At 36.9% G+C, this 15,695-nt stretch overlaps 1 protein-coding gene across 4 annotated transcripts in view; it reads right to left on the bottom strand.

Moving 5' to 3' along the window:
• Positions 1-15,695, bottom strand: part of MYT1L (myelin transcription factor 1 like) — a 130,332-nt gene that overhangs the window by 73,135 nt on the left and 41,502 nt on the right. For 3 of the 4 annotated variants that reach the window (XM_019471083.1, XM_019471084.1, XM_009275603.1), the window contains exons 5-7: positions 7,852-8,823; positions 3,200-3,334; positions 573-663 (exon numbers count right to left, since the gene is read on the bottom strand). In XM_019471083.1, coding sequence (XP_019326628.1) covers positions 573-663; positions 3,200-3,334; positions 7,852-8,823 — 1,198 coding nt within the window. Of the gene's footprint in view, positions 1-572; positions 664-3,199; positions 3,335-7,845; positions 8,824-15,695 lie in introns of all 4 variants that reach the window. The other variant, XM_019471082.1, reaches the window with a different exon arrangement.

Below are 15,695 nucleotides of genomic sequence, written 5' to 3'. Positions count from 1 at the left end.
TTTTAGCTGAATAAGGACTTTGGCATTGAGACTGTGATCAGTAGGAAAGCTAACTCTTATAATGTCTGTGTACTTAAAATGCTGTTTCTCATGTATTAAAAAAATCTTTTTTTGGAGTAGAGTGGATTTTTTCATGCACTATAAAATAATCCCTGAAGAGACTGAAGTGTGAGAACAAGAACTCTGCCCTAGTCCTGCTGATGTTGGCAGACTCTTCCTTCTCCCTGCAACATACCCGTAAGGAGTCACACTATTCATTTCGTATCACTGCTGTTCAGCTAATATCAAAACAAAAAGAAAAAAAATCCACCCAAAAAGCTAAAGGATGCTTAAAATGTCTTCTGTGGCTCAATTCATCCATACTGAAGCAAACGCACACTCGTCCTCCTCAGAAAATACATGAATAAATGTTACTCTTTAAAATGGATAAAGCACACGAAGCACCATCTGTCAATCTTAAGAACAAAACAACAAAACACACACTCACACCCCCCCGCCAATGGACTGCTAGAAGGGCTGCAGTTCGGAGGCACTGTTCCCTCTAGATTGGCGTCCAGCGACGGCATCCTTACCTTCGGTGGGAATTCCTGTTGCTATTTACGTGGCCCCGGCCTGTGCAGCCTGGTGTAGGACACTTAAGAACATTTTCATGCATGGCAAGAACTTGACAAGGAGAGTAAGAGAAAACAGCAGAGTATGAAAACAAGAAAAAAAAAATCAAATCCCAGTATATATGAAACCATTTTAAAACAAAGCAGGATTCATTAACAACCAGCATTCCTCAAAATACACGTGACACACATAGCCAATAAAGCCTGATGAGGGAAGTAAGTATCGTGACCCTATGCTCATTAACACAGGGCAACAAAGTTATGAAGGTTACAGAACCTATAAACAAATGCATCTCTGGTGCAACAGTGAAGCAGAAGACTTCCAACATCTTCTTCATACAAAAACACTGAGCAAAGATCAGCTCAACAGTGTGTGCTAGCAACGGTCCAATGCAAAATTACAGTCTAGAAAAATTCTTTGAGAAAATGTATGCATTCATAATGCATAGCTTTATACACACAGTATCAAACTCAAGAGCTGAAAATCTGCTCTCAAGTTTTACTGGTAGAACACTGAATTATTTGAAACACACCTCAGTACAACCCTAAACAGAATTTAACCCTAACTATAAGACAGCCCAATTGAGCTAGGGGCCAGTTCTGCCCACTTCTACATAGATATATAATTCATATCTATATGACGAGCAGAACTGGTCCTTTAATTTTTACTTGTATTCTCTACAGATGTGAAAATTGCAATGGGTAGAAATTTTTTTCAAAAGACTAAAAACTAAAAATAAGCACTTAAAAAATTGAGGGATGGCAGAAAAAAAAAGAAAACTGTGTAAAAAAGAAATAAGTGGTACAAGCTTAAGCAAGTAAACTGATTTACATCTGCATCCATTGCAAGCTGGATGGAAAACTTACTCCCAAGGCTGCTCAGAGCAGTGCTCCTCTAAATCATAAAGCTCATGCTATGAAGTGCCAAATTATCAAGAACTTTTTGGTAACACTAAAGAGTTTTGTATGATGTGAGACATATCTGAATCCATGTCTCAGCGCTGGATGGCAGTACATCACTCTATGGAAAAAGGCCATCCAGCTCTTGCAAAGTTCTGGTTTTCTCACACAAGAACTAGTCTGGAAGCCTGTATTTAGTTCTCACTCAAAAAGAGATCTAATAAAATCAGTGAATTCCTTGACTGAGTTAAGAACTGAATAAAACCTGTTCAGAGACTTGAGAATTTAACGACGTATACCGATTAAAAGATAACCATCATCATCACCCCATCATCAGTGTACTAAAACGTGTATAGATGCAAAAGCTTTACTCTGAAATTCCTACTATTCAAAGCTGTTCTTGAAACATGCTTCACAAGGCCAACATCACAGGAAAAAAATAAAAAGATGAGCTCACCTTTTTCATTTTAGTAGGTACAAGAGCATGCAAACAGTTTAAAGCTATATTCTTCTTTGATTTACAAAGTCTTCTAAAGAACTTTTTATCTACCATTTGTAAAAACCAGAGAACTTTGAGCAACTGAATAAATATTTGTGTTTCAGAAAATTACAGGGTCTCACAAAGCAGAGAAATTACTCTATTTTGTTCTACTGTATTCAGATATCAACCAAGCTACAGCAAAGTTTCCTAAAGCACTTCCTCATTACTTTACTTCTGGAAGAAGCCACTCTACCGTGAAAGAGGAGACTTTTTATGTCTGCCACTCTTGGTGCGCTAATCTACTTCCATTTTCCTATCCTTCAGAATCTACTTTCCTTTGGAAACTGGGGACCATTTTAGCCCTGACTGTTTTTATAACATTTTCCTTTAGGCTGTTGTAAATCCGTTGAGGTTAGGCCTATAAGTGCTGATGGACAGTGGGGATTTTAGGTCCATAGGCTTCAATGGAATTAACTCCATTTTAAAATTGGTGTGAAAGAGAACTGGATCTTAGCTAGACGCTTGCCTGGTGTAAATCAGCGTAGAGCAATTAGCTGCAACAGAACTATGCCGATTCCACCAGCCAAGGAGGTGACTTCCAGAAACGGAGCCCTCTGCCTTCAGGTGAACGTCCATGAGCTCATATGGGTGAACTTCCTTTGCAGAGAATCCGCTGCCATGGCAGGAAATTCCACCCATGTGACTGACAGGGGATGTTTGCTCAAAATCCTGAGTTGTGTAACTAAGTAAACAGCCAAATTGTTATTTTTAATAATATAAACTAGTTTAATATAAATTATGTTTCAGATACAACAACAACAAAGGAAAGGGGTTGCAAGTTTTTCAAGTGCAATTATTCCTGTACAAGACAACAGAGACAGTTGATGTGACATCAGCACACAGAAGTAAAAGCAGTGCACATCTTCTGGAAATCTTTTTCTCTGTTGACTGAATACATCTATTTAAAAATAACCTAGGATTCTTAAAATCAAAGAATACAGCTTTAAAAGTTGTTCTTTTAGTGTAAAAGTTAGTAGAGAATGGAAATGATGGAATAAAGGAAAAAGTATAACACAGAACAGTTGACTAAGTTGAGACAAACCATACTGAAAAATGAAATTAATTTTTTAAATAAAAGGTTTAAAAAGCATGCTAGAAAAATCTTTGTAGTTTTATCCCCGGTTTCCATGAAACAATGTGAACTTACTTTCTGGAGGGACCCTATCTTTGTGTGGGCATCCTGACAAACTGCGGTGATGGGGGTAAAGCCCCGTTACATGGCCAGTTCCATCACACCCAGGGGTAGGACATTTGCTCTCTTTCTTTTCTGTTCTTGAGGGATCTATAATTTACAACAAATGTGTCAAGTGAATGATGCTTTTCACATTTCTGTAAGAAGGTTCATTTAATCATGTCATTTACTCTTTGGTAAATGTTCTTATGAAAACTAGAAGGAAAAAAAAACCCTTCTACTTCTTAACACAGTTCTGTCACTTTTATCCCATTATCTTCTTTTCAGACTGCAGGCTCCTATGATCACAGCAATATCCATCCACAGTGATTGGAAAGTGACCTTTTTATAGCAAAGCCATACCACTGTCAATCAATGTTCTGCTGGCAAGCATCAGCTCAAGGGTGTAAGGTCATTTGGAAACTGTTTAGTTGGAGTTTCCCTTCATTACATTCTTATTTGCCTGATGTATTAAGGTCTGCAAATGTACTGTCATAGTTCAATGTCCTGAGAGTAGCAAACCCAGCTCTTCAGCATAATGATTCAACGATTCAGCACAAATAAATCCCTTTTCCAAAGCTCATTGAGGAGACAACTCTTGTTTTCTTTAAATTCCTTATGAAGTGGTAGAAATTATGTAAATATTCCTTTATCTTCAATAAATTATGGTGGGGTAAACGCTGTAATCAGAATTACTGAAAGTATCACTGGCTGTGTAAATTTGGGCCATTACAAACATGCATATATAATGCCTGAATATTAATATGCTTAAAAGGTTAATGATCTTTTAGAATGTTGTTGGATCTTCTGTCTACAAATCAATGAAAAGTCTAAATAGACATTTTTTCAACAAAATAAAGTTTTCTGCCAATAATGTAGTGGAACTGCTGGTGAGATTAATCCTGAACTAGAACTTTCTCACATACTTCATCAGCTTGTTTCCTTTAACAGAACATCTATAAAATAACATCCCTACCCTTCCAGCCCAGCATGTGATACAAATTACATCTTATTATCTTGACCACAGTTGCCAGATTTTGGAGACTATTGCTAATTTTCTTATTAGAATTAAGGGAACAAAGTTCAGGATACTCTTAACTGCTACCATTTTGGCTCAAGATCAACCAACATCCCCCTTCCATTTTTTTAGTCCATCCTCCTTTCAACACCCAGTCTGAGCTATCCTCATTTAAGTATTTTATGCTGCTCTTGTCATTACTCTGCTTCAGTATTTATGCTTTCATCTCTGGAAAATAAGATTTTGCTACTTTTTTCCATTAGGTCTTTCTTACATTAAATTCCATCCCAGCTTCAACAAATGCAACCCTCAGTACAACCAGTGGAAATTTCAGTACTTGCAGAACTTCACATACAACCCATTTTTTTCAGCATTAATCAATACAATCCAGAGTTCACATTCATATATATTTTTATATATATATATATACACTTTTACATTCCAAGTTCTTCCAAAACCCCTTCATTTTAGAGAAATTCTTTAGCTCATTGTAATGACTCTCCATGTCTTAAATCCATTCTTAAATTAATATGCTATTTAAACCTTGTCTTTTGCAAATGAAATCCCTAATTATGAAAGTTTTATTTTACATAACCTGCATGTTGACTGTAGATTACAGTTCTTTGTTTCATGCTCTTTAATGATAAATACACATACAAATCTATCTCCAAAGTGCTATACAGTTATCACAACACTCCTGGAAATACCATACTCTTATACGTCAGGAAATTGAAACAAAGAGATCAAGAAGTTAAATCCAAGGCCACAGAAGGAGCAAATGTCAGAGGAGGGATTTGAAATCCTGCCAGATAGGCCTGTGCTGAGACCACTAGAACAGCAAGCCCACAGCTACATACATACACAACTCTAAGCAACTCTTCATGTCAAGTACTTTGGGATGTGTAAAAGTATTAGGCAAGTGAGTAAGTAATGTAAATGAAATATAAATTATGTAAATATAACAATATTCAAGGACTGCAAAAAATGTAGATGATTAATAGACCATAATGGCTTTTTAAAGACTTTAAACTAGAGGAACTTTAGCTACTCCACATTGTCAGAACTCCACCGAAGTCAATGAAGGTATTCTAATTTAGAGCAGCTGAGGATCCGGACACCTACATCCTACAGTGTCAAGCAAATCCTCCTCTGTATTCAAGTGTATGCTATAAAGTTATAGCATGTATCAGATCCTTGGTCAAGAGCCTTTATGGTCTAATGAGTCAGAAAAGATGCTGTATACTATTCTTAATGATTTCAAAACTTGCATAGAATTGTACTTGCACAATTTCCCATTGCTTTTAATGGAAGACATTTGACTGAACTTTCCACAACTTTATACAAAACACTGGATACTCTTTTGTAAATCCTTTTCTGCTAATTGGGAGAAATATTGCATAGTTTTATTTAATTCTGTAACCTTTCCTCGCTCCTTGCCACGATGGGAGTATTGCGTGAGTGAAGGTTGTCAGAGGACTCAAAAGGTTTTAAAATTCACAAATTTCAGAAGAAAGCCTGTTTAGAAGGCTTTAAATGGCAGGGAAAAAATGGTTAGTGGTCCCTTAACAGTTGTTTCAGCAATCTCTGAAAGCAGAACTCCTAAAGCCAGGAGGTAGTTCTCACGGCAAACTTCTGCACCCAAAAAGTTTCCACTTAACCATATCATACATCTCTGCGCGTATCTCTTCCAGGAGTATTTGGAAGATAATGTGTGAGTGGAGAACAAATGATATAAGCAATTGTCTTACTTAAAGCTTCCTCTCTCAACAACTACCAGAATGTTTCCTATGTTTTTTAAAGTAAGTAAGGAATAAGTTTTTCTTTCTTCCTTTATTAAAAAAGCATAGAATGATCCACTCCACAAAGTTTCTTGGTCCAAAATACCACAATATTTAGTCCCTGGCTGGGGTCTGGACCTATTATCAATTCAGCCTGCAGCTCCCAAGAGATAGGATGGTTCAAAGAAGCTCTAGAATTTACTGAAATAGGAAGTCCATACTTCTGTTACTGTCAGAAATTATATAGTCTTTTTGGAGACAGCAGATCTATATGCATAAATGCTTTCCCAGGCATACATAGACTGGAAGGGCTGGACAACACCAGAGTTAAAAAGCTCTTCAAAAATTAATATTGGTTTGCCATGTTTTCTGTGATTTTATTAGAGACATATATTCAAAGGGAAATGTACCTACAATAGGTCATATGTGAACAACATCTAGCACAACATCCACATGGCTATGCAGTAATACACTAACTAAATAAAGTTGTCTTCCCCAAATACCCAAAGTTACTACAGCACTCACTGGACCATATATTTGTGTTTAAAACAAACAAAACTTCACTAAAATACATTGCAGAAGAGTGTTTGACATGAGTAATTTCCATGCTTTTCTAAAAGACTGGTCATTACTTTTCTTTAAGGCTTGTAAAAAAAGATCAAAACCTTTCTTGGACCAAGATGTTGGCTGCCTACCTGAATGTCACAGGCAGATCTTAGGATATTACTCTTCCAAAACAGGGATTTATAAAAATGAGAAAAATGCCCACCATCTCAGTTGTAGAAAGGAAACCAAATATTTTACAACAAACATAAGATGAACCCCGTCCCTGCTTAGCATCTCCCAAGAAATACCACGTCCTCAACTTCCACTAAAGTCAATGGGAATCAGGGGTGTTCAATGAGTCTCAGGAGGTATTGAACACTTTATACAAGACAGCCCTACATGTACAGATGTAGACACGTTGAAAAGGGGTGTGGTAATATAAACACACCATCACCATGATAATCCCGTAAATTAAAAGGCATTCTAAAGGTAACCTTTAGTCTGTTCTTTTTTTGTCTTTTTTTTTTCTTTTATATTGAATTATGGTCAAGGCAGCACCTTAACTGTTTCCACAATGGAATGAAACCAGTGAAGTGGAATGCACATAAGAAAGAAATTGCTATTGATCTCAGCCCAGGCCACACCATGCCTTGCATAGCAAATGGTTTCCATTACCTTACTATCTTAAGATAATTAATGTGCAGTCACTGCCCCTATCTTACGTTATCGGTCATTCTGATACTGTTCAATTTCTATCAGGCAATTCTACATTTTAGATGGGAGAGGCTTCATCAATAACTGTCATTTGATGATAATTTTATAAATCACGATGCCACCTACCCAATCCAATCTGTAAAATACGAACTTCATAGCTGACTGACTACCTGCTACACAAACCCCCACTCTCCGATATAGTTTGCAACGTAACTCTCTTCATTGTTTTTTAATTATTACTATAAAATATATTAAAAACTTGAGAAAAATCTTTGCCTCTTTCAACATGATCTCTTATTTGTTTTGTTTCCCTGAAAAGTTATTTTTTTAATTTTGCCAAATGATATTCACTGAAATACTGTACATATTTCTAACACTGCAGAATGATTTTTTTTTAATTTTATAACCACAGCATGATGCTATTTTACAATCATGCCATACTACTACAATTTAAATAAAGTTCCCATTTTGTGGAATTAATAACTTCATTTCAGAATTCTACGCAAAACTTAACACGTTCGCTCACACTTTCTCATGACATAACATACGGTATATAGAAATATTACCTTTACCATAATATGGCTTTTTGACATGGCCGTCACTGGGTTTAGGCTTCCTGTCATCTCCAGAAAGGTGTCTTGGAGACTGTTCCTCAAATGATCTCATATTATCCCTCCTTCCAGCTTCCACTGCCATTTTTTCTCTCATGGCTTTTGCTCTCTCAGTTTCCAAAGCAATTGCTTTCTCAAGCAGGGTTAAGTTACCTTTTGTCATATCAAACACTTCTTCAGACCTATCTGAAGTAATAGAGGTGGTATCATCGTCTCTTTCATGACAACCATCCTCCTTTGCACAGCTAGAAAAAGTCCTAGATCTGGGGCTCAACTGTTCTTCAAGCCTCATTAGGTTCATCATATCAGAGTAATTCCGGTCTGGTGTTCTTCCTTGGAAGTCATCTTCTTGCCTGACATGCTGACGAGTGTTCATGTTTTGCTGTTGATTTCTTTCCTGTGGGTTTGTCTCACTGAGTTTCCTAGCCAGATCAAAACACTGGTTCCTTAAGCACTCCAAACTGCTGAGACACACCTCTTCATCACTCTCCTCCACCATTTTTTCCGTAAGTCCATTGTTCACAGGCTTCCCTAGCATTACAAAGTTCATATTCCTATTATCTTGCTGTGAAGTATTGTCTGCATAATTTCTGTCATTAATGTTTTCTGAAAGGACTACACCGTGTCCTTGTGCTAATAATTTAAGGGAGTCCACTGTTTCCCTAACAACATCACTGTCTAAATCTAAACTCAGCTCACTTTTCCGACCAATATTTTCATTTTTGTCACTATCATCTTCCAGACTATTAGATGTATTGCTGTTCATTTCTGATTCTGTCCTGGCTCTGTATGCTGCATCCTCTGCAATTTTGCCAAGATTTAACAATGACTTGGCCACCAGTTCATCGTAATTATCATACTCATCATTATTGTTATCGTCTTTTTCTGTGTCTTGCATTATTCGAGTATTGTGACAATTCATTTGATGGTCTTCTGCATAAAAAACAGAAACAAAGAAAGAAAGAAACAAAGAAAGAAAGAAAAAGGAAAAGAAAAGAAAAGAAAAGAAAAAAGTGGCTACAATTGGAACTGTTGTTCAATCGCACGGACAGAAAACAAACTGCATGTCAAATATTGTTAATCATACAGCAATTCTATAACACTAAGGCCCATGTGAAGTGAATTTCTCTATAGTCCATAAGGCTATTTTTGTTTATTTGCTATTCACATGAATTTCTTTCACAGAACCGATAAGAGAAAGGCAATCAAAATGCTAATTACTACTACTGCTAAATATTATGGCATAAATACTTATGTTTCTCCTTTCACTTCTATATTTACAGTTTTATGGGGTTTATTACAATCATATTACTAATATGACATAATTGCCTAGGTTTCCAACTTTTCTCACTCCTGTATTTCTTGTAAATATGGTAGGTGGCAAAGGAGTGAGTACTACTGGATTTATTCTCTTACTGATGAACACCATTCACCAAAAGAGAAAGAATACACACCAAGCAGGAAATTGTCACTTTTTTAACACCATACACACCATTAATACTAGATAAGCAATAACTATATGCAAAGATCAAAATGGCATTTTACTTAGTGGATCCATGAGTAGAAATCAAAATCTCTCAGTTTAACTATGCAAACTGTGGAGAAGTAAGAATTTTAAAAGAGTTGTTACATGAAAGGAAGATAGAAGCAATTATATGCACAATATAATTTTAAGTTAAGATGCTAGCCCAAATTATATGGTCATACATGTATGATAGGGCTGTTATCTACTGTCCTGTGTATTGTAACATAATGGTGCAGAGTTACCACATTTTACTTAGCTTTGTTTTAGTAACCATTGAATAATAGAGGGACAACTTGATAAGATGGAGCCAATGTGAGGCCCTCAGGGTGAGATTCATCTCACCTGACTTTAGACATGAGCAAGGCAGGCATCTATGTCCGAGTAAGTTATTTGATGTTCCCGTCTTGAGTCAGTAAGAGAAGCAGACACTTTAAGGATACAGTCCACCTGATCTGGTCAAGATATCTTCTTGAGAATAAAATTAGTAACTACTAGAAGTGCCTGTTTCTCTTCATTGACAACAAAGGGACTCAGATTAGATGCCTACCTTAAAGATATCCATATTTGGTCAGATGAATATCATCCAGAGAGCATTTTCTGATATCTCATGTTCACTCAGAAGTTATGTCATTCTTAGACCCATTCTTAAAACACATGTACATTCATCATTATCTACTAATGAACGTCGCATAAATTATATTTTGATAATCGGCTACTCAAGCACTATTTAAATGTTTTGCATCACAACTGGAAAAGAAAGTTCCTAAATCTGTCATTACATTGACATGCTAGGCCAGTTTTTCAGCTGGTGCAAATTGAAAGAAACCAGTAGAGCTAGGATAATTAACACCTGCTCAAGAGCTAGTCCATCAACTTCTGATAGCATCTTTTCAGCTCAGATGTATTTTCAACACTGGTACACCTAAACAGGAAGCATTTTCTAAAGTGTGACTTTTATGTTTTGGGTTAAACAAACCAAAGTGGGGAATTTCAGGTAGTAGGTGGCTTGTACACTAACATTTTGATGATAGGAAATAATTTTCAATAAAAATAATTTTTATGTCAGTGGACATGATAATAAATCAGAGTTTTAAATACAAAGCTCAACAGCACAATAATTAATATTTCAGCCACAAGATAGTATTCCTTCTACACAGTGGTTAGGGATCCTGGGATGATAGTAGGCTGTAGTTAAGCAGCAGAACTGGTAGATGACTAGGCTACGTCTAGGGAAAAAAAATGCTCTAAAGGTAAAATAGTATATAATATGTATTATCGACTTGAATACAGTGGGAAGATAATTAAAAAGGAAGGATGTATGGTATTTTTACATGACAAGATATTCCAAGTCAATAGTGGGTTACCTATTTATCATCAAAGGTGGTTTTATTTTAGTTGCTGTTGTTCTCAAGATAATCATAATTCATATTTACGTCTCAGTCCCTCAAAAATTAAGTATATCAGGAGTATCAGATTTTCAGTGTAAAAGTAAGGGATGCCACTTACACTTCCTATTTGAAAAATTTCCATCTTGAATGACTGCATAGAAGTAGGCAGTTAAGGATTACTGGATAATTAGTTTGTGCTATTTGAAAAGCAAATGTTTTAATACACTAATAATAATTTTCTAAAGTGAAATGTACAAACAAATCCCACATTAATTTAAAAATTAAGGATAAAACCTGATGCCAAGAAGACTGTTCAGTAGAAACTGCTGCTTTTGTGGGGTCCTTCTTGTAACTACGTCTGATGGACAGTCAGATGTAGCAGAAGGAACACCAAAGTAATTAAAGAAGCAGTGAGCTATAGCTCCAAAATTGCCAGTGCCTTCAAGTTTGGGATGAGATATCTACAAACACTGGTGAAATCAGTCCAGATCTAGCTCTAACAGGATACTGAAATAAAGAGTAGGAAAACATATTTTCTCAAGCCACCCAGAGAACTGTTCAGGTATGCAGTGACTATTCTAGGCCAACTTTTGAAATGTGAAAAGTTTCGGGGTTTGTTTTTTAAAAAAGGGGGTTTGTGTTTGTTTTTACATGAATGAGCGTCATGTAAATGATCACCAATGGGAGGAATATGTTATACTTTGCCTCCACAACAGTGAAAAGTCAAAATATGAATCACGTACTGTATGAGTGAAGACATGTAAATTCCTTTTGAGTAGGTGAAGCTGGGTGAAAGCTGTAACTACAATATTTTTTATTCTGTTTGTTTGGTTATATCCTTTTCAGTTCTCCTGCCCGTTCAATCCTAAAAAGAAGAAGAAAAAAAGGTGGTGGAGGAGAAGAAAGTGTAAAGCATGAATCCCGGATGAGAGAGGCAGGAAAACAAAATATTTTAATCAAGTTTCATTCCTCCTCTTTTAATTTTTGGGCTTTTCTTGCATCTACTTTCTTTAACAACTATTTTGCTCATGTTTCTTATCTCCATGCAGCAGTTAATTTTAATGAAAAGGATATTTATGTACATTGTGTCATCTCCTCAATAACAGTCTGTTAGATGCTGAGCCTGCTCTAGTGAAGCACCTGTGTCACCTCTTTATTAAACTGAAATTTTAAGTACTGAATTAGTTTGTGTATTAGTTAAGGGTCTTCTGGAAAGTATGTTAGCCTAGCAGCTCTACGTGAACCTCTGTGCCTTTTCTTTGATCCAGCTCTGTAAAATCTAATCTTGCTTTCATTTCACATTTCTACGATTCCGAAGATTTAACCTTTAACTTGGTAACTACCTTTACACTGTGCTGTTTAATGGCTGTTTGTTAAATGACTGCAAAGCATATAGGACTAAAACACCTACTCTACACCTTACATAAGTTTTGTAACCATTGACCCAAATTGCAGGTTTTTATTTGGTGAAGAGGCTGAGTTTGTCTCAAAAAGACACAAGTTAGCCAGGTTAGGTGAAGAGCAGACAAAGTTATCATATATCCTTTTTCTGTTAGCTTTAGGGTTGCATGGAGAAGGAATATGCAACACAGTTTAAAAAGAATATCAGATTATTTTAGCCCTCATCCGCACAATACTATGACAATTTAGGTATTCTTGATTGCAAAATTTGTCCTTTTTAACTCCCAGCAGATATAACAAATGAGAGGAGGGAAATTATAGTGAAGAGTATGTGGAATAGCTATAAAGAGCTGGAAGCCTTTAGCCATCTCAACAGAAGTGCATTCTTGTATCGCACTAAAAGAAGTGAATAATTTGATTTCTTATTGCACCTTTCATCCAAGGATCTCAAAGCACTTTACAAACATTATTTTTAAAAGCCTCACAACACCCCTGTGAGGTAGGTATTTTAACCCCATTTTACAGATGGGAAATTGAGACACAGAGAAGTTGAGTGACTCTTTCCATGTCATACCAGCAGTCACTGGAGAATAAGGACTACAGCCTCTACGTCCTTGATTGTTTCCTCCCTTTGTTCCTATCACATCCATATTTAAACAACTTTTTGGCAGAAGAAATGGCTTGCTGTTTTTAGTGTAGGGAGTCATGCAAAACAGCACCTTCTTTTTGAAAAGGAAAATATACAGCATTTAGTTTGAGAGATTCTGCAGAGAGAGGCAATGATACTTCAGTAATAGCAGCTACATTCCTACCAAAGGCCAAAGACTTCAGAAACAAGACTTTCCAAATCTGTGGTCCGTGTATCAAATTACTCACTTTCTCCCAAGCACGGGAAAACATGATGGCTAACAAGCTGAACCTATATGTGGTCATACAGGCTTCCTGCCCAGATAGATGGTTTCATTATCCAGGCAGCATTGCCTGTTTTAAAACACTTCACTGCTCTTGCTACTGTCACTTGTCAGTTCCTAAGTGCTCAGCATATGATACTATTGCATCACCATTTTTCTCCCTCTAAGCTGTAAAGTGAGGTGCATGCATGCATCTCCACATCACAATCTATGATAGCTGGCCTGTGAGACATATTTAGCAAGACAATGTTAGCAGAAATGAATCTCAAATCTTAGAAAGTTACAGCATCGTATGGGGTGGGGGGTTGCTTGTACATTGCCTTCTCCTCCGGGAAAATCTTATGAGTAAGGAAACTGAAGAGGTGGAAAACTTAACTGAGCTCTCAACAACTTCTCCACTCCACACTGAAGAAACAGAGCATACATGTAACTGTCCGAGGGCCTAAGCAAGGTCTCTAAAAGTCTGAACAATCCTATTGACATGGGATTTGGATCAGAGCCCAAGCCTTTGAATATGCCTATTTCAGGGACACACTGAACACTGAAGTTGTCCATGTGCAATTCTTTCTTCATTTCTGCAAAAGTTCCTGAAGTTCTTTTACACTATTAGGTAAAGACCCAAGCAATTTGTTTTTATAGTAGTTGATTCCTTTATGGACCTTATATTACCTAATGAAAGTCAAAAGAAAAAGATAACTGTTCACTTGTTTACTTGATGGACTCTAATTATCCCATTATATCTAATTTTTTTCACTCCTCCCCCTCAGCCTGCTATACCTACTTATAATAGTTATAATACTGGGATTTACTGTTTAGACTTTCGTACAATAATTATAGTATTCAACTAATAACCAATGCTCAAAGTAAAATAAATGATGAGTAGAAGTCATTAAACATGGCAAGGAAGGTCTGAGCTAAAGAACACAGCACATCACAGTAGGATTCAGTGTTATAAAGTAGGAGTGAGGACCATAGAGCAAGCCCATACAGGCTTTTAAATATTGTACATAATTTGCTAGCTTACTGTGTCTTTTCTTCCTTTTTTTTTCTTTTTCTGTTACATTTTGATCTTTTCATTTTCTATGGGTTCCACTTTTTATCTGGTTTTGCTCGCTGGAAAATTAAGTTAAGTACTAACTACTTTTTTTTTTTTTTTTCTCTTTTCCCTAAGGACTAAAAGGGATCCTCACAGATCTGAATTTCTTTCCTGTTGTGGAGTGATTACTGACATATAAAAGCATTCCTTGTTTTTTCTTCTTTTTGCTATTAAAATGCATTTTGAATAGAAACAATGAATATTAATAAATTATTTTGGCATAGCAGCACTTTTGAAGATTTCATTTTCTGTACAAATCAGTGTATTCTCATCTAAATGCACAGGTGTTTGTATATAATCAATGCCTTGATATAATCTTTTTTCTTTGCTTATGCCATCCTTACGACCTGTTATTATGCCTCTGCCTATGTCAGACCTGCATGAATAGCATCCTAATCTACAAATATTCACATAAAGTATTGGTAGAATATAGATGTTCTTGGGTTATTCCTATTAATATCACAGAATCAAGCAGGAATTTAGATAAAGAGAGAGAGCATCAGATAATCCAGAAGAATGGGGATGCAACGTATTTTTTAAAATTATGTCATTTGTTATTCATCCATGCTTTCCCACCCTAAGTCCCTATGAGCTACCTGTATCAGTACAGTTTTGGAAAAGGATCTGAAGATATCTGACAGCTCCTCTGGCAAGATCATGACTCTGGCAATTTTGCTTCAAGTGACAGACTGCAACAGCTTCTTAAAAATTATCTAGGTTCTGACTCAAGCCAATATGCTCTCTTCAACATTTTGTCTTTTCACCACAAGGTGCTGCTTGCCTTTCTTTGATCTTAGAGCATCTCACATGCCATCTTACATTGCACTGGTGCCATGGAATCATGGAGTAGCTGAGGTTGGAAGGGACCTCTGGAGGCTATCTGGTCCAACACTTGCTCAAAAAAAAGCACCAGCTTAGAGCACATTCTGAGGGCTCTGTCCTGTCAGTCCAGTTTTGAGTATCTTCCAGGATGGAGATACTTCAGCGTCTCTGGGAAATCAGAGATTTCAGAGAAACAGGTTTGTTCTAGTGTTTAACTACCCTCATGGTGACAAATTCCTTCCTTATTTCTAAATGGATTTTCTTTTGTTACAACTTGTGTTTGTTGCTTCTTGTTCTGTCACTGCACACCCCCATTTTCTCTCTGCCCTCCACATAACGGGATGCCATCCAGAGGGACCTGGACAAGCTCAAGAAGTGGGCCCATGTGAACCTCATGAGGTTCAACAAGGTCAAGTGCAAGGTCCTGCACCTGGGTCGGGGCAACCCCCAGTATCAACAGAGGCTGGGGGAGGAAGGGATTGAGAGCAGCCCTGCCGAGAAGGACTTGGGGGTACTGCTGGATGAAAAGCTGGACATGAGCCAGCAATGTGCGCTCGCAGCCCAGAAGGCCAATTGTATCCTGGGCTGCATCCAAAGAAGCATGGCCAGCAGGTCGAGGGAGGTGATTCTGCCCCTCTGCTCTGGTGAGACCCCACCTGGAG

Source organism: Aptenodytes forsteri, unplaced genomic scaffold (genome assembly GCF_000699145.1).
Source record: "Aptenodytes forsteri isolate BGI_AS27 unplaced genomic scaffold, ASM69914v1 Scaffold94, whole genome shotgun sequence".
Taxonomy (NCBI): Eukaryota; Metazoa; Chordata; class Aves; order Sphenisciformes; family Spheniscidae; genus Aptenodytes; species Aptenodytes forsteri.
This window is presented reverse-complemented; position numbering and strand designations above follow the sequence as displayed.